General features: G+C 49.8%; 1 protein-coding gene across 3 annotated transcripts in view; it reads right to left on the reverse strand.

Moving 5' to 3' along the window:
• Window positions 1-10: 10 nt before the first annotated feature.
• The window catches only part of LOC105704127 (transcription factor AP-2-epsilon), a 66,282-nt gene continuing 38,329 nt past the window's right edge, over window positions 11-27,963 (reverse strand). For all 3 annotated transcript variants that reach the window (XM_012433084.1, XM_012433086.2, XM_023434681.1), the window contains exons 4-9: window positions 26,379-26,430; window positions 10,946-11,144; window positions 5,931-6,049; window positions 934-1,075; window positions 396-567; window positions 11-282 (exon numbers count right to left, since the gene is read on the reverse strand). In XM_012433084.1, coding sequence (XP_012288507.1) covers window positions 145-282; window positions 396-567; window positions 934-1,075; window positions 5,931-6,049; window positions 10,946-11,144; window positions 26,379-26,430 — 822 coding nt within the window. In that variant the 3' untranslated portion in view covers window positions 11-144. The remainder of the gene's footprint in view (window positions 283-395; window positions 568-933; window positions 1,076-5,930; window positions 6,050-10,945; window positions 11,145-26,378; window positions 26,431-27,963) is intronic.

The following is a 27,963-nucleotide window of genomic DNA, read 5'->3' on the forward strand; positions in this document are numbered from 1 at the left end:
CATGTTCGATGCACTCCTGGGCGCGTATGCGTATCCCTTTCCAGAAACGGTCAGCTTCCTCGGGACGTCGGAAGCTCAGTTGCCGCAGGGCCAGGAGTGTCTGATCGAAGTGACCACGTTGGAGGTGGGCCGGTCTTCCGGACGTCACTTCTTCATGTCGCTCATCAAGGAACCGTCCTTGTTCTTGTTCGCGTCCAGGTTGGATTGCTGACTGCTGGTCACGCCGCTGCCGTTGCCCGGGTACATCTTCTCCAGGTGGTTCAGCGACTCGCTTAGGAACTTCTGCAAAGGACCGGCGGATTTAGGGTCGACGGGAACCGGTATCACGGTGGAGGGTATTATTTTATCAGTTCCCACGAGATACTAATTAAATATACCGATTACGAGCCGATTACCTGTACTGCCGTTAGGGCGCCGACGAGGGCAGGACTCCCGAACCCGTGCGAGATCAGGGAGAAGTGCGTCAGATGTTTCTGGATATTTGGGTCTAAGATGTATTGCGGCCGCGTATTGCACAGTGGTGACCTGTCCTGGTTCAGAAGATCCATCAGCTCTTTGGTGATTTGTCTGGAAAAAGAAAGTTAATATGACGAGACCTTCGAAAGTGCTCTACGCGATTGACAAGTACCGCGTACGGTTTAATAGTTTACGTAACGCCGGCATGGTTTACGCGTATTTTTGCGACTGTCTTCGGTACCTAGTGTTGGCTTTTCCGCGACGGAATATGTAGAAAAAAAATTTCTGGACAAAAATCTTCATGGATTATTTTTAAGTGTTCACGTTTGTTGAGACAAGCGCAATTTCTTATTACGACGGTAATTTCATTTTCCGCGGGTGCGAGTCTTGCTCGTATCGCGAGGTCGCGCGTTAAAAGACGCACCTTGCCTCCTCGGTACACAACGTACCATTCTTATAGGATAAGACTCTAATTACTTGGTAGCATGAAGAAGTTCTTTCCTCCTGTAGGAATCCTGCGGTTCGCAGTGCTGCCGGGTCAGGTACTCGGCGACCTGCTTGGCCGGAAACTCCGTTTCGCAGACGAATCCGAAGTCTCTGGCGAGATGGATAGCCTCTCCTGGAAGAATACGAAAAATGGTCGTAAAAGTCTCCAAATGGAATTTCCAGCTGGATGGAAATTATACGATTTAGGGAACCGCGTTGCCCCCTTCGATTGGAAAAAAAGAAAAAAAGTAACGAAGAGGAATAAAATGGAAAAGGAACGTAAACGGCGAACGATCCTCTCGGTGTCGCTTCACGCCCGTCCCGACGCCATTCCGAACGGCGGAGACGCGGCGTAGGTTTGCAAAAATTCGAATTCACTATACCTTTAACAACTTAAACGTCCGGTTGATTTACAGTTCTCTTTATGCCCGGCGCACTTGCAATATTCGAAAAGTATCTCTTTACAGCCGGCCGTGCGGCCGGGAATGATGTTCCTATCGCCGGCCGGGATGCGTCCTCAATTCCTAGGTTTACGATAAGGATTATTTGCATACCCGCTAAATAAAACCTAACGGGCCATCCCGCGCACTTTCTTCCGTTTTCCGTCCCGGCAAAATGCCCTCCCGGATACTCGGGATAAAAGAACGCCGGGTCCGCGCACCTGGCAATAAAACCATTGCTACCGTGTTATGACTCGCGCGCAATAATGCCATTTTCCCTCGTCCGACAATACATACTGTACAATTATTCCCGGAGTTATATTCGCGCGGACGTATTGCAGTTCTTACGCTTTTTTTGCCGGGCTCCCTTTTTCACCGCGATCGGGCCCGGGCGGCGCATTGCGGAATTTCTTGCCGCAACTCTAACCGTTACCGTTTGGCCAGCTTTCCGAGTCGATCTGGCCCGGAGTTTCAGCGTTTATTTGGCGGAGGTATCCCGTTTCTCCGATTCCTTCCGTTTCTTCCTTTTCTTCCTTTTCCTCCCATTTCCTCCGTTGCCGGCAATCGTAACGAGTCCCGATCCGTTTAACCGCGCGCGTTTCCGCGTGGATAGCTCGCCATCGGTTCTCGGTCGTTTCCGATTTAAAAAAACAGTCTCTACAGGTGTAGGTGCACCGATATGTTTTTCGCGCACTCGAGACTTTCGCTTTCTCACGGATATCCCCAGCCCCTGGGATTTCACCCGGATTTATTCCTTCCGTGAAAAATGGCCTCGCGATCATTTAAATTTACGGAACGGACTCGCATTAAGGCGATACCAAATGATCATTCTATACGCATGAAACGTCAAAATATTTAACCAAACTTTTCTCAAAACGACGCTTATTTCTTAGGAGCAATATTTCTTAGGAGCTTCGGAATCACGTGCTGAAGTTTCAAGCGATTAGGTGCACCTAGTTTGGATAAGAGTTATTTTTATAGAATGACCCTTTCATGCCACCTTAAGGGCGCTCACCATTCCCGCGACTCGCGCAAAGGCGATACGTACAAAGTGAACGATAACGACAAGTGTATACAGGAACGCCGAGGGGGGCCCACGGAAAGAAGACGTTTATGTACCCCTGAAACATCGAAAGCAGGGTATCGCGTGACTAACGCTCGCCCGCTATTTTATTGCCCGGAGGAGGAGAACGCATTAAGAATAAAAAAGAACCTGCGGAGATACGATCGCGGCCGAACGTCTGCGCGTCAAATCTTTTACTCCTAACCGTCGTCAAAGCCCACCGATATCTTTGTCGTATAAAGCGGCATTAATCGGGAATAAGCAAAAAGGAGGATAAAAATGAAGATAACCGGTCGATTTGCATACTTCCGTAACGCGGAGAAGAGTTCGCATAAAAATTCCGCGCTCGGGCCGTAACTCCGAAATTCGTCGGACGGTCGACCATTGTCGGGTTTTTGCGTCCGAATTGGAAACCCGAGAGGTGCGTGCACTTTGAGTGACATCGAGAGTACTCTACGTGGAGGGAACAATTTTCGCGAAATTACGGCGGAGTCTCTAATGCGTAATTTCGAAAGCTCCTAGGAAGATCGTCTCGGGTCGTGCGGCCGCAGCTCGAAGGAACCCGGTGCTGTGGTGCCGTAGAGTGCGCACGCCAAGACAATGCTCAAATTGTGAATAAGTGGGCGGAGGTCCCGCGTTGTTTAGATAATATTGCATAATGCCTCCAGAATGGCGTTTTGCGCGGTCGCGTGCACCACTCCTACGATAATCGCGGCCCATTTTGCTTTATGTCGGGCGTTGACTCGGGAACGACACCGCTCGCTAATCCTTTCCTTTGGCCAGCGAGAAAACAGCACTTTTTCCCAACGCTGGTCGGAGGAAAGCCCTGGCCAGAAAACGAGTCAACATAAAAAAAAATCAACTCGCGAACTCCTCTTCGGGAAAAGTTAACTGGAGTTTGAAGGATAGCGAGAAGTTAACTCGCGTTTAAAGGATCGCGAGAAATTAACTCGCGTTTAAAGGATCGCGAGAAGTTAACTCGCGTTTAAAGGATCGCGAGAAGTTAACTCGAGTTTAAAGGATCGCGAGAAGTTAAGTCGCGTTTAAAGGATAGCGAGGAGTTAACTAGAGTTTCAAGGATCGCGAGAAGGTGCGTTGCAGTGGAAGCAAATGCACGTACAGGTGCATCCAAAGGACCTCACCCGAGGGTTCGAATCCTCTATCGCGATCGGAGGACTCGCCGAGGAGCGAATTCGGAATTGCGGGAGATAATCGTGGTCTTTACCGAAGCCGGAGTTCGCAATACGCCCAACTGCTCGGAAAACTCGCAGCTCGGTACAGGTGGAGCACGGGCATTCCAATTACGCGCTGATTGGCCGGTGCTGACAACGGAGGCTTAACCTTTTCGCGACAGGTGATGGATATATCCGCAAGACGAGAGTCGTAACCGGCCCAGGAGCTAATATATCCGCAAGGTGTAGAAATCGCGAAATACCCGTGACAGTTGCAACGCGAGGCCGCTTTATGCATGCCCTCTCCCCGCTGCATCGGTAATAAACTCTGATACCGAAAACAAAGTGGCATTAAAAGCTGAACGATTTAATACCATTCCCTATTTCAACGAAGCATAAGGGTCTCTACGAACAAACCGAAGGATACAAAGAAAAATATCCGGGAAAAATAACAAGTTCCATTTCCTACCAAAATAACGATACAATTCCCGTACTATAATTGTTTGAAAAATGCATGGGACAAATACTGGGATAAAAGTCAGTTGGCGATCCTGGCCTGGACTTTCGCGAGAGGTGGCACGAGATTCGGGGGGTCCTCTTCCGCGTGCCGAAAGAGGACGCGTCGCGTTCCTGCGGGATAAAAAACTGGTCGGACCTGGAGCGGATCGGCAGAGTGGAGAGACTGACGTTTGCCGAATTCGGGGGCACCAGGAGTGACGGGAACACGTCGCGGCTCCTTTCGAGGACTCTTCGGGGTTGGCCTCGGGTCGGGGCAGACCGCGCGTCCCTTCGTAAAGAAAACGCCGATAAATGGCCGCAACGAGGCGGCCCGAAAGCTGTCGGCCCGATCGGGAATAAGCGACGCGTGGACGTGCCCGCCGACCCAGAAACATCAAGAGACACGAGAGGCGCGTGAAAGGAGAGCTCTCCTCCTCGTCGGGAGAACGGAAACCGGGCCGGAGGCGAGAGAGCGAAGGCGGATCCGCGTGGGCGAGATCCGTGAATCGCGGCTCCCCTTTCCCTCCCCCGAAGACGCGCAACCGGTCGACGAGTCGAGTCGCTTCCTCGGGGCGAGGAGTGCCAAGGGCCTCCAAGAGGCGAGAGGAAGCTCCGAGAAACGGGATGAATTCGGCCGGGAATTTACCCCGACGTCTTACCCATACCCACCGAGAGGCATTTCCCTCGAAAATCATTGATAACGATTTTTTTCGCTGAGAGCCGATCGAGGGGCTATTTACATGGAAGTCAATAAAATTGCCTTTGATTTGATACGATAAACAACAGGGCCATCCGGTAACAAGGGACGTTCGGCCTTTAAATTGTGAGAGTATTCGATGATTTCCAGCTGATTTCCACGTGATTTCGAAGATTTAAATCCATGTTCTCCACACTTTCTCGCGCCGTTCGTCGCGAGTCGAGAAGGCGGCTCTGGGCCGGCAATCTTCGGCGTAATCTTCCTGACAATTTCGGGACTCTCGTCGGACCTGGGGATAGAGTTACCAGATCTCGATCTCGAGTTGGAAAAGAGGGACGCCTTGGAAGCCGATACCCTCCCGGGGGAGGGAGCGCGGCGGGGGATCCTCGGGGTTTTTTTCCGAAATTTGGAGGTTAACGACGCTCTCGCAAATTTTCGCCCAGAAGAAGCCGCGTTATGGAGGGCACCGGCGAAGAAACGGACCACGGCGTTGCGTCGTATCGTCGAGCCGCGTGCCGGCCCGAGAAAGAAAGCCACGGCCGATGTTTTATAGAAGGCCACCGATCGTAAATTATAATCAGCGTCCGTACCAACACTCTGACAAACTCGCCGCGCGCCATTAAAGCGCGGCTAATAGAAGAGCAGCGTCCCTCGTGCATACGAAGCCGGGGTCTCTTTGCCCGGATATCGGTCCATGAGATACCCGGGAGCGTTCCTCGTTAACCGGCCGATCTCGGGCAAAAATCGACTTGGGGAAAAACCCACCCGATTACCCTATCCAGAGATCCGCCCTGAGAAAGACCGACGAGCGTTGATTTTTTTAACATCTATCGGGATCGCCGTCGCAGAAATGATAACAGGACCCTGTTATCGTTTCTACTCGGGCAGACGATGGGACCTCTTCATCTTTTCCTCCCGATACTTTTTTCGTTGGAATTCGATTCTCGGTCTTTTGCCGATAGGCGATTCGGGAGCTGGTCCTGGCTCGGGTCAACGCCCCTTCCCGGTCGATCCGGCGAGTGGTCCATCGGATGCTGGGCTCCATGGGCTAGGATCTGCTCGCCGCGCAAGGTCGCCGAAAAGGAAGAAAAGGAGAACGGTAGAGTCCTCCCGCTTACCTTCTACCAAGGATGTCAAGAGCGTCACGTTGGCCGCCTTCCTCCGGCCCGCCGGCAGATTCAAACCGATCTTCTCCAGCTTTTCCCTCAAGAGGCGGCCGCCATTTTTGGACTTCGCTCTGCGGGAAAAACAAAAACGCACCGAATTATTGGGGGCCACTCAGGCTTACGAAACGCCCGCCGACCGAATCGTCGGAATTTCGAAACGGTTCCTCTCCCCCCTCGCCGGGCCATTAATCATTTTACTAGGTTCCGAAAAAAGAAATCGTAAAGCCAAAAAGATTAACATAATCCGCGGTAGCTGATTAGCCAACGTAGGTCCACTTCCGAGCTGTCTCGTCCGGATTCGCGTTTATGCTCTGAGAAAGAAAATTAGTCGACGGAAACATATATATGCATAAATGCAAGAGACAATTATTTCGTTGACAGGAAAAATGATATCGTCGATTTAAAGGAATTTTTTTACTCTTCACATAGACATTTCATTGGACGCATTCGATCGCAGGATTATGTTGTAGCATGTATATTTCTTAATCAACCAACTTCTTTTTTTTTTCTCAGGGTGCTGGAACCGAGAAGCATCTCCAGATTTTTTTTCTTCTTTGCGAATCCCACGCACCGTTACGGCCTCGAATAAAATACTCGCCGTCGTGGCGACTTCTCTCCGGCCGATGGGAATTTTTATCCCGGCCCGGAATCAGGCCAGATAATTATTTCGAATTTCGCGAAGGTCTAAGACGCGGGAGTTCGCATAATCTCCGGCGGTGCCATTTCGGTCCCTCGTTCGCCGAATTTCGGGACGTTCCCATTATGCAAATCGGGCGCCAGCGTTAGGGAGATAAATAACGAGGGTTAATCGGTCGCCTAGGCGGGGATAAAAAAAAAAAATTATTCAAATGGAACTAACAGCATTAGATATCGGAGGGCTCTTTCTCCACACTTCGGCCATTCATCATGGCCGTATAACGGTGTTCTATGTAATAATGTCTACCGGTGACTCCTACTTATGTTAGTGGGCTATACCCGGGATAGTTTATTGCCGTACATCGGTTCGCTTCGATTTCCTCCTGTCCGACAAGCAATAATTAGTACGTTCGCGGGTCCGGAGCCGCGTACACCTCCGGGTATCCTCCTCGTTTTACAAGATGCAACGACGCCTTTTTCCCATCCACCGAGATGCTCATAGGAGCCGATCAAACTCACGGGCACGAAACGTCATAAATTATTGGCCCCTCTCGATGGAGTCGTCCGATATCCGATGACGCGAATCCGAGACCGAGGATCCCATCCGCGATTTCCCGGGGAAAATCCTGGACGGTACTCGTGTGCATAAAATGTTAATAAACTTTGCGTATATCGAGGGACGCGATCGAAGGGCGGTTACCCTCCCTTCCGGTCGCGTAGCTCATAACTAGGAGAAAAAGGATCACGATCGCGAGACTGCCGGCACATTTGCAGCCTAAGGTTCGGTTCCCTACACCGGTTTCGAATTATTGATGATGGACCAAGGTACGCTTAATTGCCACGGGGAATAAATGCCTCATTTCTTGATACGCCGGTAATTCGGAAAAATCGAGAGCTACAAGCCACCGCGGAAACGGAAGTCCATTTAACCGATGCCGAGGATGTTGGCTGCCTGGAAAATGAATTAACCTCGAGCTACCATTAAACCGATAGCGACGATCTTGACAGGGAGTTCTCCCGAGACCGTTCTAATTTTTAAAGCAATATGAAAGGGTCATCCTGTATACATAAACCGTGAAAATAATTATAAAACTTCTCAAAAGTGAGTACACCGAGTCCTTGTAAACTTCAGAATGTGATTACGGAGGCTCTAAGGAAGAACATGGTGCTTAGAAAATTTAATTTCTTTTTTATTTCCCCCAGACTAGAACCAAGAATACATTTTTTTTTTTGGAATATGAAATTTTATGATAAATATTTTTACGTGTTATGTCGTAGAATGACCCTTTCATGTCACCTTAATGGATCGATGGTCGGCAAGGGGTTGGTCGCTCCTTGGACAAATTCGATCGTTAAGTAGAACAAGGCCAAGTCGCGACAACGCGATCGACGTCGTCCCGACGAGGACCGACGTAATTTAAAGGGATGAGGCGACGTCCCTCGGACGTGACGAGGAGCGTCCTCCACTCGTTACGGCGTCTTGTCTTGCAAACGATTCCTCTTCTGCATCGAGAGATCGCGCGATTCGCAACCGCGAGACCTTGAGGGGACGTCGATGGGACGTCGGGACGACGCCGGCGTCTAGCGTCCTGGAAATCGCCGGCCCCAGGATCTCGCTCTTGATTGCTCGACTCGTTTGCCTCTGTTCCGGGGTCGTTAGTCGATACCGTCGCCTTCCCCCCTGGTTTTTTGCCCCCTTTTGCAAAATCCCGAAGTTTGGACCGCGCCGAAGATCAATCTTCCTTTTCTCGAAAAGAGACAATTTTGAGACGCGGCAATGATTCAGGTGAACACCTCGAGAAATTTGGCTCTGGTCTAGGCTAAGTGAAAGATTTTTATTCGAAGATCCAAACTTTTAATGTGTCGGGATAATTCTCAGGTGCTCGCTAGTTATGCGAAATCGTTCGGTCCAATACCTTTTTAAAAAGTGTCTTATTCGATTTGAGGGGGTTTCACTTCACCTTAACGATATTCCTCGGTCTTGTCCAGTCGGGGGCAGATCGCCCCTCCGATCGGCGGTCGTTTCATGGTTGCGAGGCAGGACTTACATTAGTTACGGCCGCAGCCCGGAGAGTGGATGCGGTTTTGCGCCGGGTCTCCGGCAATATTCGCCGGTGATTTATCTTCGGGCGCAATGATAAAGCATTGCGTAATAGATAGTTTTCTGGCCGGGTTAAACCGGCGAATCAGATAAAGAGGAGCATTTCCAAGAAAGCGATAAATCAGGCAGGTGTTCGCGTCGGCGGACAGGGAGGTGCTACGTGGGCTCGACTTATTAACAATCCGCATGCAAATTTCGAATTTCGCGCCCACCCCTGCGTCAGCTTCGAACAAAGTGCAGAGTTATTATCGATGTTTATCGGAAACGTTGTCGGGCGGTTCCAAATACGTTTGGAAATTGTCGTAAGTCGAGGGGGACTTTTTTTTCCTGCGGGATGCAGCCGATTCCTCGAAGCCGTGAGAAAGGTCCCAGGACTATCGATTCCACGTGGATTCGTTCGCGAATGAAAATCCCGTAATTAAATTCTGCCGTATAAATAAACCGCGTAAATTGTGTTATAATTTACCACGTAAAATAGGGACTCGCGGGAAAAAAAAAAATGTGCCACGTAAAGTGAGGGAGGGCTGTATGTCTGCGTACTTTCGATTCATCCGTGTCCGACGAGTGAAAGGATTAACACGCGTTCGGTCCTCGATGACGTTAAAAGTCATCGCACCGAGTGCGCGCGCAATCGACTCTCGGAAAAAAAAAAATGAGGAGACTGATCCCAGAACCTACGGGACCTTTCTCCCAATTATAATATTTCGAGCCTCTTTCGGTCGTTTGTCATCCCATTGAGCGTCTCTTTCTTGGCGCATTCCACTTTTCGCCTACGCGAGGCTAAGTCTCCTACGCTAAGCGGTTTTTGAGAGCTCGCAAAACGCCTCTGCGAGGCGCCAATTAGGACGAGTGCGTCTCCACTTATTGCACGCGTACATTCGCTTTGGACGGAGAAATGTCACTTATTTTTAGAAAAATCCTTACGGGCGAGTACACTCGAGAAAATAATAAGAGAAACGCGAAGGGGCATCCATTGGTCGAATTTCTAGGACGAGACGAAGGCTAACCTCTTCGGGGCGCATCGCGCTCTCTTCGTCTCAAAATGGTCTCCTACACCGAGAAAAAAAAATTCATTGAACCAACGAAATATTTCTTTGAATAGTCCCCGACATTTCGTTAGCTCCAAGAATAAATTCACTAAAACAAATCGTCATAATTCCGAATAAACGTTGCGTGCAGTTAATTCGAGTTAATCAGAGGCAAATAAAATTATCCTTCGAGTTAACAAAATATTTCTTTGGTTGAATGATATTTTTTTTCTCAGGGTAGGAGGACTCGATGACCGCTCATCGTCCTTTCAGATAACGTAATGTCCTACAAGACATCTTTATCCCCGGTCTTACACTCTGACCCGGCGCAAGGGGAATAAAATTCCAGTTAATTAATGGTAATTCCTCCCGACGTTATCGCGCGCAAATTACAAAATGGCTAATGTACCCAAATCCCGATGCTTGCCGGCCGATCGATTAGAATAATTCCTGAATTATTGGTTCCTTCGGAAAAGATCGGATCCGGTCCTGGTTGCGTCGTTACCTCGAAAACAAATTTCTCGCTCGGTATCCTCCGAGTTGTAGGCTAATCGTGTAGCTTTCGATGCATAATTAATCATCCGCCGATATTGGAAGTACCTCCGAACGACTCGTCTCAAGGTTGACCACCTCGTACCAAAATAAATGGTTACGGCACGCGAAAACGTATTCCATAGTAACGTTACGTGATCGAGACTCCGAATGAAAGATTCGGGTTCGAACCATTAACAAAAGTTGCAAAAATACGTCCGAATTATGCGCGACACCCACGCCTGGCTCGGCATAAATTAATCCTGGAAGAACATCATCGAGATGTTCGACATTCGCGCTTTAGACTCATTAGCCTCAAGTAAGAACTACTTCGTCCAATTTATTTCGGCCTTAACTTGGTTTTGAAGATTAATCCAGCCATTTCTATGGCTTTGATTTATTTATCCGTATCGCGACGCCGCGTTCTTCGCTCGGCGGAATGCCGGTATAATCTGCGCCGCCATTTTGCCGACTGCTCCCCATGTTCGGTTAGTTTCCTGCAATTATGCGATTACCCCGAAGAATTTGCCCGCGTTTAATTGCGAGCACGTACCTACAATCGGCGATAAAACTCGTTAACGCGATTCCGGTCCCCCTGGTCGCGCGCGTCCTTCTTCGGCCGCCATTTTGGAGAACGCTGCTCGCCCTCGGGATCGTTAATCGCGACTCACCTTCTCAAAACTCCACCAAGGAGGCTGGCGTTTAGACATTCCGGCGGCGACAACCGTCGTTGGACCTCGGCCACCGTAACTTTGTACTTGCTGGTGCTCGATAACAGAGATAACCTCCCGGGAACCGAACAGAACAAGTCCGTTGGCTGCGCGTTTCCCGACAGCATGGTCTTCTCTCCCCTTTCCGATGGCTTCATGTCTGCAAGGAGAAACGAGAGGCGATTATAGATAGAATGACCCTTTCGTGTCACCTTAAGGTGTACCAAGTGACTGCACTTGGCAGAGTTTGACGACGTTTCGTGTTAACTGATCAATGTAATCGGCCGTACCAGCCCCCTGTAATCACGTCAGCGGTGGAGTAGCGCGTTGCCGAACGGTTCGTAATTCGAGGCAAATCTCCCGTTTCCGTCGCGGATAATAGCGGGTAAAAGCGGGTAAAACCGAGAGGTGCAACAATTAATGTCCCTCCCCGTGTTACGGGCTAATGACGGGTCGTTAGTCGTCGCTCCGAATCGCAGTCGATGAGCCTAGATTCTCGGAAGGTACTTGGGGGACGCGTCTTGGCATCTCGGTGCCAATTTAACGCGATTCCGTCAATGGCGGCGGGATTTACAGGGAGAGGCGTCAAAGCCACGCATCCTGCCGCTCCTCTGGGCGGGTTTTAAAATCCCCCGCGAAATGAAAGATCGACCGACCACGCGAATCGAGTTAGACGGCTTTCCAGCGAGCAGAACGGACGCTTATGGCGCCGCGATCGCTCGGCAAAAAGCCGTCCTTACTCGCAGCCCTACTTTTCGAGTCCGTTGAAAAGCAACCCCGCCTCTGAAAAATCTATCGGAGCCGGCTTCCATTATCTTTTTCTCCCGTCTAATTAAGTCCGCGATTAATTCCCCGGCCCCAAATCGGGACCCGGGAGATCGGAGGCGGTGATCGCGCGAATCGGTTAGGCCAGATCGGACACACGTGGAGCCGACAAAAACCCGAACCGATCGTCTCCTGCGACCCACTTTTCGATGACCCCGACATACGCACATACGCCATCGAAAAGCGCCACATCTCGCGAGGGATATGATCTTTCTAGCGGAAGTGACGCGTCGAAATCACGTCTTGGCCTTTTAGGATCTCCCTGGATCGAGAGGGACCAAGAACGAGGATCCAGGATCTCCTAGAGAGCGAGAGAGCTCACGCATATCCATATTTGGACGCGACTAGATACGCCGCATCATTATGCTCGATGCCGTCTTAATCAGTGTTAATTACCTCTTGATAAAACGCCCGAGTCGGCGGGTTTCATTACCCGGGGCTCCGCAAAAATCTATTAATTAATCTAATATTTATAACCGGCTTTTTCTCCCTAGTCGGTGCGTCGATGGTGGAATTTTTCCCCGATGGGAAAAGGGTTTACTTAACCTCTTGCTCTGGATATTAATTGGCGGATGCCCATCTCAAACTCGTATTTCAGGTACTATAAACAGTCTGTGGGCATAGCACGTAATTCTCACTTTAGAAGTAAAGAACGCGGGACGTAACACGTAATTCCAGTATAAGGGGTTAAATTTAAAAATGATCAGTATAAGGGGTTAAATTTAAAAATGATCAGTATAAGGGGTTAAATTTAAAAATGATCAGGGTGCATCGAACATCTCCAGACTGGCCAATGGATACTCCCGTCCGTTGGGGCGCATAACTCCGGGTAATATCTTCGGCATGTTTTAAATTCAACGTACGACGACGCTCTTATCGAAATTTTCGTTCCTTTGCATCGATGGCTCGCGTTATTGCATCGTTGCCCAGGAATGCTTAATATCGGAGGGTTGGTCAAAGCGCGTTATTACGCGAGCAGCAAAGCCATGGTCAACTTAAAACTCTTCGTTATCGATCAGGCGAGGTCGGCGAGGGAAGAACTACCCTGAGGAACCTAACGATCCCGAGGGTGGTTACGTTATTGGATGCTGCACATCGCCGGGAAAGTTCATCTCTTTAATCGAGGCCGAGCGGGGTTAATTCGGCCGCGTTTGCGATCTCGGGATGGAAAGTATCTACAAAAGGTTTAAAATTCACCTTTCCCCGTTTCATTAAATAACGCTATATAGGCTCGATTTAAAAATCGGGAAAATTACAGGTGGGGACTTTTCGAAGCAGCATCATTAGGGACGGAGAGGAGCTCGATGATAAATCAATTATCTCGGGAAGCCGGCACTTTCGAAAAGTTCGGACCGATCGGTGGAGGAAAGGGTCGACGCGAAAAGGCAATAAATTTCTCCTCGGACTAAATAGGCCAAGACGGGTTGCTCGATAGCCATAAATTATGGTGCACCCGAGGAAGCAACAGAGTCCCATAACGGGCACCTACATGAGCCACCGAGGTGCAAACCGAACGTGCGAACCGAGCCCCGATTTCAGCAATCAACGTCGAAACGGCCTAAAATCATTACTTTCCCAGATTAATCGCGGCCATTAGCAAGAGCTAATTGAAATTTCACGGGGCGCGATAAATTGCAAAAATCGATCGAGTGACTTTTAATCCACGTCGGTCGGATCCCCCGTCGGCGCACCGCAGTAATTGATAAACGTGATAAAGCGATTACGGGGCATCAAAAGTTGCAAAACTGCAGGGCAATGCAGAGATGCAACTCGCGGCGTATCCAGGATCGGATCTCTCGCTTTCCGGATGCGAGTCTTCGCCATCTCAATCATACCGAGCACGTGGAGGAGCGTATTAATTTACATAACGCTAATAAATGATGCCTCACGCACTCTTAATAGCTAGGCCAGATATTGAGCGCACCGAGTGTGTAATTACTATCGGCCGTCATAACTTTCTATCGGAGGATTACGAAACGTGTCGGCCAGCCATCGATATCGATCACTTGCTCCCAGCTTCGAACTAGGAAATCCCATCTTCGCATCTTGTTTATTTAACCTGCCCGGGATGTGGAATCGAGCCTTCGATATCGGTATGTCTTATTTAAAAAGTGATAAGAAGAAAAATGAGGGAAAAAAATGGCCAATGGAGTTCGAGCGTCTGTTTCCCGAGCCGCTGCGGTGACTATTGGAAATCATTAATTTTCTTCTTACGTGTCCTTAGAACCGAGAGGATAGAGCGGTAACATCGAGGCGGATACTTGTTATTTATGTCGGAATATTAATGCGTCGAGCACTGGTTCGCGATTAAAGCAAATGAATTACCCGAGTACGCGTGCACGTATTACGTGGCGGAGGCGCGTATTTGCATACGCTGAAAGGACACCGACGCGACGCTTTCCTTCGATTCCGCGCCGCCGAGACTTCTCCGGGATATCGATAGCGATCCGGTTTCCATGTCAATTACGGGGTCAATAATTGAATCCCCAGGGTAAATCGATAAGGGAGCCATTAGCACTTCGTTTACCGGCCGAGCCTATCCGACCGGGATTCGACGTTTAGCTCGAAAACGGATCCGATTCGATCTTAATCGTCGACTCCTCGACGGGATTAGCGGATTAACGGCAGCACCCGACTTGAAACATCCATTGACACAACGACGTCCGATCTGTTTTTCTATTCGATAACTCGCCGATAATCCTCGCCTCTTGAGCGGCGATCCCGGTTATGGAAATGACGGTGAAAAAAAAATCGGAGGAAAAGAAGAAAAAAAAGGCAACAAGCGATCGGCGCAAAAATCATTGTCGCGATAAGTAAGGTGCGTGTGAAACGCGATTACTCATCCCGAGGGAGAGTGGCTTCTTCATTTTGTCAATTGCGTGACTCCGGTCTGAATGCGAGCCGAAAGCTCCCCGAATGCGACCGAATCACGCGACGTCGACTTTCCTCGGCGATTTCCCAGGGAGGTCTCGAGTCGACGGGAGGTTTAAAAGTCGATCCTTAACTATCGGGAATACGCCGTACTCGGTACGAGCAGGACTCTTAAACTGTTAAACCGCGACAAGGTACTCGATGTGTGTCGAGGCTACCATGTGAAATAGCTGTCTCATAGTAAGTTATACCTCCAAGGAGGGAAAAAACAAAGTAAATCCTCGCCTGAGTAAGACGTCGCGCCATTATCGGAATCCACGGACGCGTCGAAAGGATCCCGTCCCAGGATCGGAAATGTCGTTCGGAAAATTTTCTACTAGAAATATTTTCCCGCGAGTTCCTACCCTTTCCTGAGTTTCGGTCAGGATCTTTCGCGATCTTCTTCCAGGTGCCAGCAGGTGCCGGTTACCTGCGCTCACCTGGGGTCGGGCAGGGTCCTCCATTAAGAAGATACGCCTGATTAATGGAGGACCGGCTCGTCCTTAATTCCCTGGTTCGCGAGGCCGCGAGAGACAAATTTCCCGAGGACCGCGGAGATGCTTGTTCGGCCGGGCCGAGTCAAAGTAAATCGTCCCTTTAGTTTTATCCGATGCCACTTCAGTCAGCACCCTGACCTCCCGGCACCCTCCTCGGAGCGAGCGGAGAGATACCATCTAGGAAGTCCCCGCAGGACGATTTGTCACTAGCCCGGGACTAGATGCATCGTTTCGAGCGCCATAGTGAGAACTTAACGCGCGAAACACGCCTCCGAGGATTCGCCGGGAGATAACCCCCTCGATATTACCCCCGAGATCCGTATAATAAATGGCCAGCCGGTTTCGCTTTCGTTTCGTGCCAGGGAAACGTTTCGCCGAGGCGAAGTGCATCGTCGACAATTTTTTATACGCTTCCCCGAGTCGAAATTTTAGCCCTTCTTTGAGCCTGCTTAATGAAAATAAGACCTGCTTCGCTCTTTCAAGGTAACAATTTGAAATTTTAACGCGTGGTTATTGGGTCTTGAAACAAAAAATTTTTGGTGGAAAAATCAAACTGTTAAATTAAAGAATAACTATGTGACTCGAATAGCCTGTAATAATTTGGATGCAACATTTATTCGGAATCGTGACAATTTATTCGAGTGAAAAAATTGTCCTTGGAATTAACAAAATATTTCTTTCATTCAATGATTTTTTTTTCTCTCTCTTTAGATATCGTTTATCCCCATTTCGGAGTAATTCTCGGGTACTGGGTTCCTTGAGCATCGCGAAGAGTCACGACTCCATCTTGGCCGCGCAAGAAGGAGAGCTCGCCGCCTCGTTACCGCCCCGAGATTAATTGTTTAAAGATCGCCGGCAAAAGAGCCGCCGAGTAATTAGCGCGATCCGAGGGCTCGGGTTTCGCGCTCGGGTAATTTATGCGCCCGATGGCCCCTTTGAATTAGCTGCGGCGAGTGCGTCCAGGGGACCAGCTCGCGGAGTCAGGTGCAACGATCTCGCGGTGTCGAAAGTTGCGACGTTAATTGCCCGCGCGGAGTTACGACCGGCCGGACGAGAGGCGTACAGGTGACTCCTTGACGAGTGCGGGAATATTAATTACGAGGGTGTTTGAACACTTCGGCGGCGATAAATCGAGCCGACTGTTCGGCGCGGCCAAATTGAACGATTCGAGCGCCCGGCCTTTTTCCGCGAGGTCTTTATCGAGGATTGCGGGATATTTATACGTCCACCGCTGCGTGACGGGTAAAGGTAAGGACTCGAAAAGTATCCCGCTTTCGAAAATTCCGTGCCATTGCCGGTGGGTGCCTCGCGCGAGATCTCTCCGAGAGATCCGGCCAATTTAATGAAGATACTCCTCCGACCGGCCGTATAGTGGATTTTCGGTCCGCCCGAGTAATGGCGAATATTACGGAGAAAGCGGCAAAGCTGACGGCGTAATTTAGAAATAATTTCCCGCCGCCGATACCGCCTGTCTCTCAATTTGATCGATCGGTGTACGCCGAAATGGCCGGACCACCTTAATCACCTAAACTGCCTTTGCGGCTGCGAAACACGGCGCGGAATTATTTCCCTCCAATTGCCTCGGGTTTGAAAATCCTCCGCGACTTTGCGCATAAATTTCTTTAATATTTGTCGAGTCGCGGAAGGGAAATCCAATTTTCCTCGATTTTCTTAGATTTTCTGCGACCTAGCTCGCGGACTCCTCTTCGGGGACGAGGTGGCGCTTGGGACACCTTCCTCTCGTGAATGGATCTTCGCTGTCGACGGAAAAATACGTTTTCCACGTGCACGCGCGTGATCTTGCGTGTTCGTGTGCATCCTCGCTCTTGGCGACCGGTAGCGGCACGGGAGCACCGACTAATAGTGATTGCCGGGCAAGCCGCTATAATTTTCATTCCAGCGGAAATGGCCGAGCCAAGAGGAGCATCGCGAGAGTTGCATCAATGAAAGCGGTGACCTCGCAGCCAGAAGACGCGAAATCTAAGCCTCCCATAAAATAAACCTCCGACAAGCCAGCGTTTACTCTTCGAAATAAAAAAAATCTGGAATTAAAAAATTTCCCCACGGCGTCGGAAATATAGAGTACTACGGGGAACTCTAAAAACCGCATTTCCGGGTCCCGTTTTTGAGGAGTCTTTTCTTTTCCAGGATTTCCCGGAATTTGTACACCGCATCGCGTACATCATTTTCGTTTCGGAAGGATTTTGCTATTCTAGGGGAACGGAGCCATTGTCTCGGCATCTACGCAGAAGGGGACACTTTGGACTGCATCCAGCTGCAGAGGAAGTGCAGGAGCAGTAAAGACGATGAAGCATGGCGAGCGCTACCAAACCTGTGCGCATGTAATAACAGACCTCGAAGTACGGGATGTACGGGGCGCTACCTCGTCATTCAGCGATACTCCCCTACTTCCAGGGAGACTGGTTGCCGCAATTAGCGCAGCCTACACGCGACTGCGGCAAAACGAGCAAGATAAGGAAACGCGGAGGAAAGACAACCGTCGAGAAGAAGAGACCGCGAGGGCCGATATAACGGAAGAGCCCCATTTAAATAATTAATAACATCCCCCTCAATTACCGTCCAAGTATAATCGTCCAAGGGAAGATTTCGCGGATACAATTTATTTCGTCGCGAGGTGCAACGTGCACTTGTTCGCGCACCACCTCCTAGCGAAGGTCGCGATAAGGTATACGACCGGGTTGCGTATATTACGTACACCTACATATTGTCGATGAAAAACGTGTACCTTGAATGTCGGCGGGCGGTACAGAAGCCATGGCAAATAATAGGCGAAGGGTAATGGGACAAAGTAACAAGCGGGGCGAAAAAGAGGCGCGCGGGGATCGCGTTAAAAATTAGTAACGCCCTTGGGAACGATCGCGCAAAAGCAGCCGGAAGAATGGGCAGATCCGACACGCGGGAGCGAGGCCCGAGAAAACGCAGCTCGCTTAACGATCGGAAGAAACTCGTGCGTTATGGCCAGGTTTCGAGAGCGGGAGCTTGCGCCTCGACTGCACCGTGCAACGGCCGTTTAACTGCACCCGAGCCGGTCCTCCCCGTGGCCGGTATCCGAGCCGAAAGAATTAAAAGGCAAATTCCATTCCGTTCCGGAGGAAAGCACCGAGAGGTTGCCCTCTCATTTCGCAACTCAGTGCGCCCTCGAAAGTGCGGAGAAATGGCCCTCCTCTTCCCATAAAAGAGCCCCAAAATTGCTCGCAAAAAGAGCTCACCGAGAGAGGTCGTGGGAGAAAAGCCGAATTTCATTTTTAAACTTCAAGGTGGAGGCAACCTCCCAAGGGGGGCACCGACGTTAGGACATTCTCCGCGAGTCGACGAACCGATGAAATCTTGACGACCGCGTCTTGGCAGGAAACGATCGCGCGGAATCGGTAATCATAGGTCGCAAAAACCGCGAAACGCACCGGAAAGGGGGCGAAAGACCATCTCGCGGAAGTCCCCTGATTCTGAAATTAATTATCCCGGATCGGCTTCTCGGTGGACGAATCACCGGCTCGAGAAAACCTGCTCCGGAGACGAGAGAGAGAGAGGAGGCGAGTGGTTTCATTTCGCGCGCGATTTGCCGTAGATAGTTGCGCCTGCGTGTTCGCATTGCGTACGGGGTGCGTATCACTTAATACCTGGATCCCGGCCGTTACATATGCCTACGTCGAAACGCGTTTCGAGGGAAAGTGCGTCAACGTAGAAAGGTACCTAATGAGCGCGACAGATTTTCCAGAGTGCATTTGGTTCACATGAGTTATGCAAGCCTCGTAAAAACGGGCCCTAACGATCGGCACACGGCATTTCATGGCTGCGCCGAGTCGGCTCGAAGAAATGCGGGAAAGAAGTGCCAGCTCCCTGGATTTCGACCTGCTCGATGAAGACGTAACGATAAATCACGGAGAGGCTCGAGGAAATCCGGACAACTGGGTCGGCTAGAAATTTCATACTTATATACTTATAAGATCGACGCGTCTCGAACTGAAGACGATAAATCATGAATAATATAGACGTCCGGGTGCACTGGAATATCTGGGCTCGTTCACCCAACTTGGGACCCTCTCACCCTTTCTCGTAATCCCATACCGAGTGTACCAGACCTCGCAAACAAGAAATGACAATAATCTCGATTTAATTCCGAAAAAGAATATCCAACGCAAACCCTAATCCGAATTGTAGTTTCAAAACTACACTGGTTTAAGTTGACCAATCGCCAAGTGCCGATCCAAATACCCAGAGAAAAAAAGATTAGTAGACTGAAGAAAATATAACCCGTTGCCTGAATCATATGCGATTGCAAGAAACGGTCATTTACTTGCGAAGAGAAATTATACGTAATTTTGAAACCACAATTTGGAATCAAGTCCGCGTTGGATATTTTTCTTGAAACTTAAACGGAGATTACCACCTACTTCTTGTTCGCGAGGTCCGAGGCGCCTTGCATATTTTCCTTTAATCAACAAAGAATTTATTCACTTCCGTCGAACTCCCCTTCCGCGTGAATAAATCTCCGCGACAGGGTCGGCGCTCGTGTTGCAATCGAAATTGCGGGTAATGTCTTTCGGCCGGCTAAAAAGAGCCGATGCCGGTCTTTGGATTTCTGGAGGCCCGGCCCGACGTGCCGACGTGCCGCTTTTTACCCGCAATTATCGTGAAAGTTATAACGCTCGGGTATGTACCGTTTGCTCGAAGGGCACGCCGTCCGCGCTGTAAACGTACGCGCAATAACGATTGTTGCGCAAACCCGCGAGCGGCGGAGCCCCGCGAAAACCCACGAGATAAATTGAATAAGTAGGGAAATTAAACGAGCGTTTATCCCTGTCCGCGCAATTTCCCCGCCGCCAATTAGTTCCCGATTATCGGCTCTTTCCAGCCCGGAGAGGAGCCGCCTCCGTTGGTGGACTCCTTCTCTCTCCGCGACTTTCCAGAATTCGCCCCGCCGTTTGTCGCAGCTGCGATAAACTATCGGATTACGAGATCCGCAATCGATCGGCCGGATGCTTAATTAATTCCCCCGGAGTGGTGAGTTAAGAGGAGTAAACCAGGTTAATCGAGATAATAAATCGCGGACCCGATGGGGAGGTCTCGACGGTACTCTTGCCGGCACCATTAATACGCGTGCATTTTAATAACCCTTCCACCAGTTCTATGGGCTCCTCCGTCGACTCCGATACCCCGAGAAGAAAAATTCATTGTACCAAAGAAATATAGATTTAATTCGAAGAATAATATATTATTTGAATTTATTAAGCGATTCATTGGTACCGTTCAAAGGAATATTTCTCAGGTTGAATGAACATTCTTTCTTATTTTTTTCAGGGTAGCCGAACCTCCGAAGTTCCTTGGTTTTTATTTCGTCCGTTTCTTTCTCGTAAAGGAGGTTTTCGACTTTTTTCTCTCTCCTCGCCGCGGCAGGTTCTTCTTCGCCAAGATGGCGGCCGGTCCGTTTACAATAAATTTAATGCCCGAGCTTAACCGCCGTATTCCCGCCGGTCCTCTTCTCCCCTCCCCACGGCCATTGAGATCTTCATTCCGTCCTCATTCAGAAGATCGGAGCCGCAAGATGGCGTCGGGAATAGTCACCGGTTACTCCGCATCGCGTCCGAGGGTCCATTAATTAGCGGCGCGCCGCTGGGATAATATACGCGGCGAGGCGCGCTTACGAAACCAAGAATGAAGAGAGCCACGCACGCCGGTCCAGTTACTTTCACGTGTGGCTGGCCCTTTCTTTTTCCTTGATTTTTCATCCCGCCGACATTATCTCCGAGGCATCTATCTCGGCCGCAAGATGGAGGCCCGCCTCGATCTTGTCGCGTCCGACAGGACGCGTTGCGAAATAGACGCGACGCGCTCCCAAAGGCCAGGTTAGAAATGCACTTAAAAATTCATCGCCGGCCCGGAAACGTGGTCTCCGAATAATCTTCATGTTTTTATAATTACTACCCGGTGGAAATGAAATACGATGCCGGTGCCCGTGAGAAATCGAGCTCCATGGAGAAATCACCGCGGGGAATGAAAAAAGAAAAAAAAAAGATGATGACCTCTGCGACGCGCATAAGGAATAAATGAATATAAATGTAAGGGTCATTCCGTGTATATTAAAATGTCAAAATATTTGTAAACCCAGTTTGGAGAAAAGTTTCACAAATATTTCGACATTTTAATATACATAGAATGACCCTTTCGTATCGCCTTGAGGGGGCATTGCGTAGTCCGTATCGCGATAGGGACAATAAAAAAAATATATTGCAACTTTCTTACAACGACGTTACATGGACGCCCATTCATCCGCCATCTGCACTGGCAGGTCCGAATGGGTTCAACCGAGCGACGCCTCGGCCCGGGATTGGCCGACTTTGGCGACGTCCACGTCGTGGCGGGAGCTCCATTTTGCCGGAGCGACCCCATTGTCGATTCCGGGCGGGCGTTCCCATTGTCGCGCGGCCGACTAACGTTCGAAAATCAGCTCTAATGGGATTAACGAGGACCAATGTCTGGAGGGCCGAGAGCCCCCGGGTCGCAGTCGCCTCCTTGGGCGTCGCGACGGTGCAGTCGCGCGCCCAGGGGTGCCCGGCCAATCGAAGGGCCCGAAATAAGTGCAGTCGCGCCCCGAGCCGATTGGTTCGCTTCCGGCGCGTTGATTGCCCAGGAAATTGTGCGTGCGTGCGCACGCGCCGAGGATATTGAAGCGAGAAATTGTTTTTCCTGCCCGTGACTCCAGAAGGGTCGGCTCTCCTGGAGGACTTCTCCGGCACGCTCGTTAGGCAAAATTAATGCAATTTCAAAACTAGATGGGGAGGGTCGCGAAGGTTCCTTCCTGGCACTAGGGTGAGATCGTAAAGGGTTTCCCTCTGGACTCTAAACGTTTCTTTCCTCCCCTTTAGGAAGGGAGAACATCTCGGCGCGGGACGGACCTCTCCCAGATATGGCGGGGAATCGCTCTCGAATTTGGTGGGAGCTCGCTTGGAATAAGCGACAAAAAAGCCATTAACATGGCGAGAGCGGTTCCGGGCCCGGCTCGAATGATTCATTATTTCTAATGCCGGCCACACGACGCCAATCAACCGGCCGTGGCTCGTGTAATTGCCGAGTACGGGCTGATTGGCTGGAAAAACTCGTCGAAGCCCCTTATTTGGCGGAAACGCACGCGGCGACGCCGCCAAGAACATTCTGCGCCGAGCGTCTTTTCGACCGGGATGGATCGTCCCACCCATCGTCGCGGAAAGATTCGCCGTTTATACCGGAAATCGGCGGGATTAATCGAAACCCGACCGTGGGGTCGATCTTCCACTTCGTCTCGCACTCGTCAAGTCGCACAATGGCGCATAAATTAAACGGACTCCGGGAAAATAGTGTCGGATCTCGCGGCGCGATCTACCTATGCAGAGGGGAGAATAGGGTATCGTCGCGCATGCACTCCCGAAGACCGAGTCTGCACCTATCGGAGTATCGCGAGGAGCCATTATCGGCTGGCAGCAGAAAGGAAAACGTCCGCGCCGACGCCGCCGTGGAATACCGAAGAGACCCGTCGATCGCGGGGAACATAAAACGCCGGAGATTTATGGATCGCCGAGAGCGTCCCGCTTGTTATACGAGCGCATCGCCGTCGACGGCCTCCCGTGCACCCATCGCTCCGAAATCGAGCGTCGAGACGCGGTCGCCGCGTTTGACGTCTGCATCGATCGGAAGCCGATCGTCCTCGCAGAAACGCCAAGAGTCCTGACGGACGCGAAATGCCAAGAACGGTCGATAAAATTGAAAAAAAATTCGATATGACGTTAAGATTCGGCGATGCGACCGACCGTAAAGCCAGGTGCCTTAAGGTGTTACGAAAGCGTCATAAATATGTATACCAAAAAGTCCAAATATTTATCAAACACTCCTCCAAACTGAATGCACCGAATAATTTTGTAATGATCGGGGCATTGTATGAATATGAATATTTTTACGTTTTAAATGTATGGAATGACTCTTTCGGTTCACCTTAAGGACGCCTCTTCCACCTGTGGAGGGAAACCGGGAACTGATTCGAGTCTCGTCCTGGCGGACGGAATCCTTCGAACTCCGATAGAGGCGGCGGTCCTCGCATAGCTGGCGTTCCTAGATGACCGGCAGGATAGTCCGGCAGTGCCAGGACTCCTCGAAAATATACCTCGTCCCGAGGCGAGGTTACGTACGACGGACGTGCGGAGCCTCGATAGCATCTGCTACCGTGCCCGCCGAGTTACCCTATCGTTTTCCCATCCCGGCGCTTCTTTCCATCTCCGCCTTTGTCGCCGGTCGGTATGCCTTTGTCATCCTCGGCGATCCTCCGGACGACTTCCGATCGATAGGATCTCATCCCCGACTTTCGAGCCACTCTCCTCTCGAGAATCCCGATTTTTACTCCCCGTCTCCTTCGAGATGAGCACGGAAGAACGAAGAAGAGACTCGACTCGGATATGCTGCGAAAGGGTACTCACTCAAGAAATCAAAAATTTTAACTCTCGAAATCAGCTGGAAATCGCGAGAAAAAAATCACTGGGAAATCGTTGGAAATTCCCAAAACAATTTTAAGGCGACACGAAAGGGTCCTTCCATATACATGTCAAAACGTCAAAATATAAAACTTTCCTCCAATGGCATAGGTTGTTTGTCATTTGAAATCAAAGGCAATCGGTCTTCAAGGAAGGAAATGATTTTCCTCGATTTCCGAGTGAATATCCCCTGGGGATGGCGCGACTCCGGGACGCAACGGGACCGAGCACGAAAACGCGCGGAGAAAGCAGCGCGGCGAAAACGGCAAAATGGTAAAAATCGTAAGAAATCGTAATTGCATAACCGGTTGTCCGGGAAGAGGCATGCTACCGGTGGTTTCTTGCCGATCGGACGTGCCGCGCGTTTGGTGGATCCGCAAGGCGAATCGCCACCACGACGTCGATGCGTCACGCCGATTTGTCACGCGAGACGCGACGCGTCGCGGCGTCGGTCCAGAGATCTCCTGGAGAGCCCTCGAGAGAGGATCAAAGTCGAAAGCGACTTCGATTATCGCGGGAAGAGGGATAACCGGTCGGTGCTCTAGGGGTGGCTACCACCCCGAGGAAGTCCGAGTTCGAGCCAGAGGACCCGACGGTTGCGAGTCCCGGTGAAAAAGCGAAGAAAGGACCTCGAGGAAACGTCCAAATAAGCCGTCAGAGAGCGAGTAACGAGGCATATAATAACCTTTGGTGACACTCGAACAAACAGCCATCTGTAGGTAATACCCCTGCGGTGAGGCCCGCCCTAAAACTGCACCCCGCCAAAAAATTACAATGACAATACGAAATCCGATCCGCCCTGGGGCACGGGCTCTCACCTTTCCTCCCTCTCTCTCTTTCCTTCTCGCTTTGCGCCTCGTACAATGCGCCGCAACTACATATCGGTAATTCTATAGCATTTCTAGTTTTGCGCCATTGTGAGAGCTTCCGAGCGCTCTTTGCCGACCTCCGCTGCTGAATTTGCCCGTCAGCGGGAGGAAGACAGAGAAAATCAAAGAAACGGAATTTTTACGTCAACGATTTTTCTGTTAAAGAGAAAATAAATACAAAAAATAAATGACCGACATTCCCGTTGAAACAATTCAAAAGGAATATTCTGGTAATTCAATGAATAATTATTTAACTCAAATGAACTGGAATAAATCGGACGCTACATCTATTCGGAACTATGACAATCTGAGTGAAATAATTATTCCTGGAATTAAAATATTTCTTTGGTCCAATTAATGAATTCTCAGTACACTGGCCGAGATCGAGAGAACCATTGAACGGAAAATCGGACCCGCGGTTCTTCGAGTTCCCCCCGGAATTTATACGTGGTTATTACCTCGATAACGACCACGATTTTCCGGATTCGCTCGGAACACCTCTAAAGTGTTTCACGCCCCTTTGTTAAAATTGAGCACGAAGAGGGAAACGCGGGATTGTTAGGCGGGGCCTTATTATAATGATTTGCGAGCGCTTTGAGCGTTTCTTTCGGACACGAGGGCGTTACAAAGCGTATCCTTAACACTGTATAAACATTTACGAGCCGCGTCGTTAAAATCGCGACACAGGGGACGGTCTTTGGCGTCCGCCGACAAGAGGAACAGCCTCGATACGTGTAATCGGCGGTGTCGATAATTTTGTACCCCGCGAGTCCAGCAATCCCCGACACGTCGTAAGCCTCGCTGACGCGTGTAAGAGGGAGGGAACACCGACTTTTGGCATGCATTAACATATCTCATCTCCGATGCCCAGCATCCCATCTCGACGTGCCTTGCCGCGAGCTCAGCAGGATAACGAGAGATAACACTACACATATCACGGGGATATGAATCGCCTACACGTTCGGCTGTGTTCCCGATGTTGGGTGCATCCTGCATCCCCCATGAGATCCCATGTAACGTCGCGACACCATATAATCTATATTTCTTTGGGAACCTCCGAAATAAAGCTCCCCTCTGGCGTAGGCGATCTTCCGTGAGGAGGATTTCATCGAGAAAAAAAAATATTAAAAAAATCTTAAACGAGGTAAAAAGGGCTGCTCCTGTCTGCTAATTTAAGGGGCGCGTTTTAGCGAACGGGGGGCTTCTCGAAACGGCCCCGGGGATTATTAGCCTAAATTCTAGGCGTGGCGAAACGCCATAGATAGGCATGTGGAGCACAATGACACATGGCTCGAGGTACCGAAGACCCTGACGGAGGGTGCCAAGGTGCGCTTCGAAATCAGAGCCACTCCATTGTGGGGTAATAGGTGGGTAATCCGGCACACTGTGGTAGACTTTTGACACTCGACACCGCTCGACTACCAAAGGTGTCGGGCGAGAGAGAGAGAGCGACTCGCACGTGGGCACTTTTTGAAAGCAGATTTTTCAACGCCGGACAGGAACGGATAATATCGGCCAGGAACCGCTGATTTTTGTATAATATGTAAAAGTCACGATCTTTTTAAACAATTGAACGTCGAAGCCCTGATAAAGAAAAGAATTTCTCAACACTTCTGCAGCCGCACAGAAAATAAGAATTTTCGCACCGTGGCTCGTGTTCTCAAATTGAAAAAAAAATTTGTATAACAATTTTTAAGTAATTTCGATTTAACCTTATCTTTTAAATTAGGAGTTCGTATAAATAATTATGATAAGGATGATGCGTGTGAGTACTCACTTTTCAGAAGAGGCAGGTCGTTCATGAATCCTCCGTCGTCCACGTTCGTGTTCTGGAATGTAAAAATACCTCTATTAAAGCTTCCCTAATAACTCGTAAAGAGGAGAATTCAAAGAGCTCAGTTTTTTAATTTTTTTTTCCTACGTAAAGTCTCGCCCATTACCATGACCGGCATTACTTCGTCTTCAAAGGAAACCATGGAATGTCGCGTGGAGCTTGCAAGCTGATTCCGAACTTTCCTCGAGCCAGAGTTTTTTCGACGAATCCCTTGTCGGCATTCCAACCAGACCACTGCGATGTGCTTTTTCAACTGCCCGTCATTACTGAATCGAGCGCGGACATTGTTCCTTCCTGGACGGAATCGGAGCGATGAAAATGTTCCTTCGCCATTTTTGAGAAAAGGTGCGAATCGCGCGAGACTTCTGGTGTCTCCAAGAAAGAGGAAATAACGGTGAAGACCGAAAAAAGGAGCCGATGCGTCTCCCGAGTAAATTTAGAAAGCCGTATCGCAAATTCCCGTGCAAATATTTAAATAACATTCCCGCCCACCGAGAGATGAGTACCTTTCGGCCGGAAATGAATATTCAGAAGAACTGCCGTTTCGGAAGCGCTTAGCGGTTCCTTCTCCCTAGGAGAGACCGGTCGTTTCGAAAATAGAAATCAGTCGTCAAATTTCGAGGACGACTTTGACTCGACGAGTCAATTGTCTTCGAGCGCCGCCAAAGAGACCGGTAATTATCACTCGAAGATAGCTCCTCGATTTCGAAAATGGGCCCGCCTAATGTCTCGACTAATTTAGATCGGATACCTGATAACGACCGCTACATTCGACTACCAGCGATATCGCCTTGTCGCTATCTCTTGACTTTAGTCGTTACACCATTTCCTGATACTACGTACGTAGTAAAATGAAAATAAGCGAGAAAACCGTAGGTCATAAAATTTCGACAAAAGTTTACATTTTCATTACTCATCCTGCAATTTCATTGCACGTACTTGATCGGAGGATTTAGTATTATCAATGCATATTTCTTTGAGACGGCCAACTTTTTTTCTTTTTTTTTTCTTCTTATCAGGGTAGGTAGTGATAACCGTCGCGATATCCTGCCGCTCGACCTTCCCCGATGAAACGACAAAGGAACGGTTGACAGCGAATTAGCCTCGGCTAATTGTCCGTCTCTGGCCAGAAATCCGGGGATATCGCAAGAAAATCTCGCCTCGATGAAATCGACTTTTAATCTATTAGGTGGTTGTCCGAGGTGGAACTTTAATGGGGCGGCCGACTAATTATCCTTCGAGCGAGTCTTAGCGGTCCATTCAGGCCTCAAAGGGTAGAGCTGGCGGTCTAGAATGTCTATCATTTGTCCCTAGACAATGACCAGTCTAGTAACCGGTCGACTCGAGGCCCGAGCCAATTTCGCAGATCCGCCGGGCGATACGTGGCACCTCCGCGAAATAAATTAACGCTGACTAAACACACCGGGGAAAAATAAACGACCCTCGGAATTGCTTTCTTAAGTCATTCACTCGAGGTTTATCTGGAATCCAATATCGGGCCCGCGTATGAATCAGCCTTAAACCTTTA

This window comes from Orussus abietinus, unplaced genomic scaffold, assembly GCF_000612105.2.
Source record: "Orussus abietinus isolate OABI.00-Male unplaced genomic scaffold, Oabi_2.0 scaffold11, whole genome shotgun sequence".
Lineage (NCBI taxonomy): Eukaryota > Metazoa > Arthropoda > Insecta > Hymenoptera > Orussidae > Orussus > Orussus abietinus.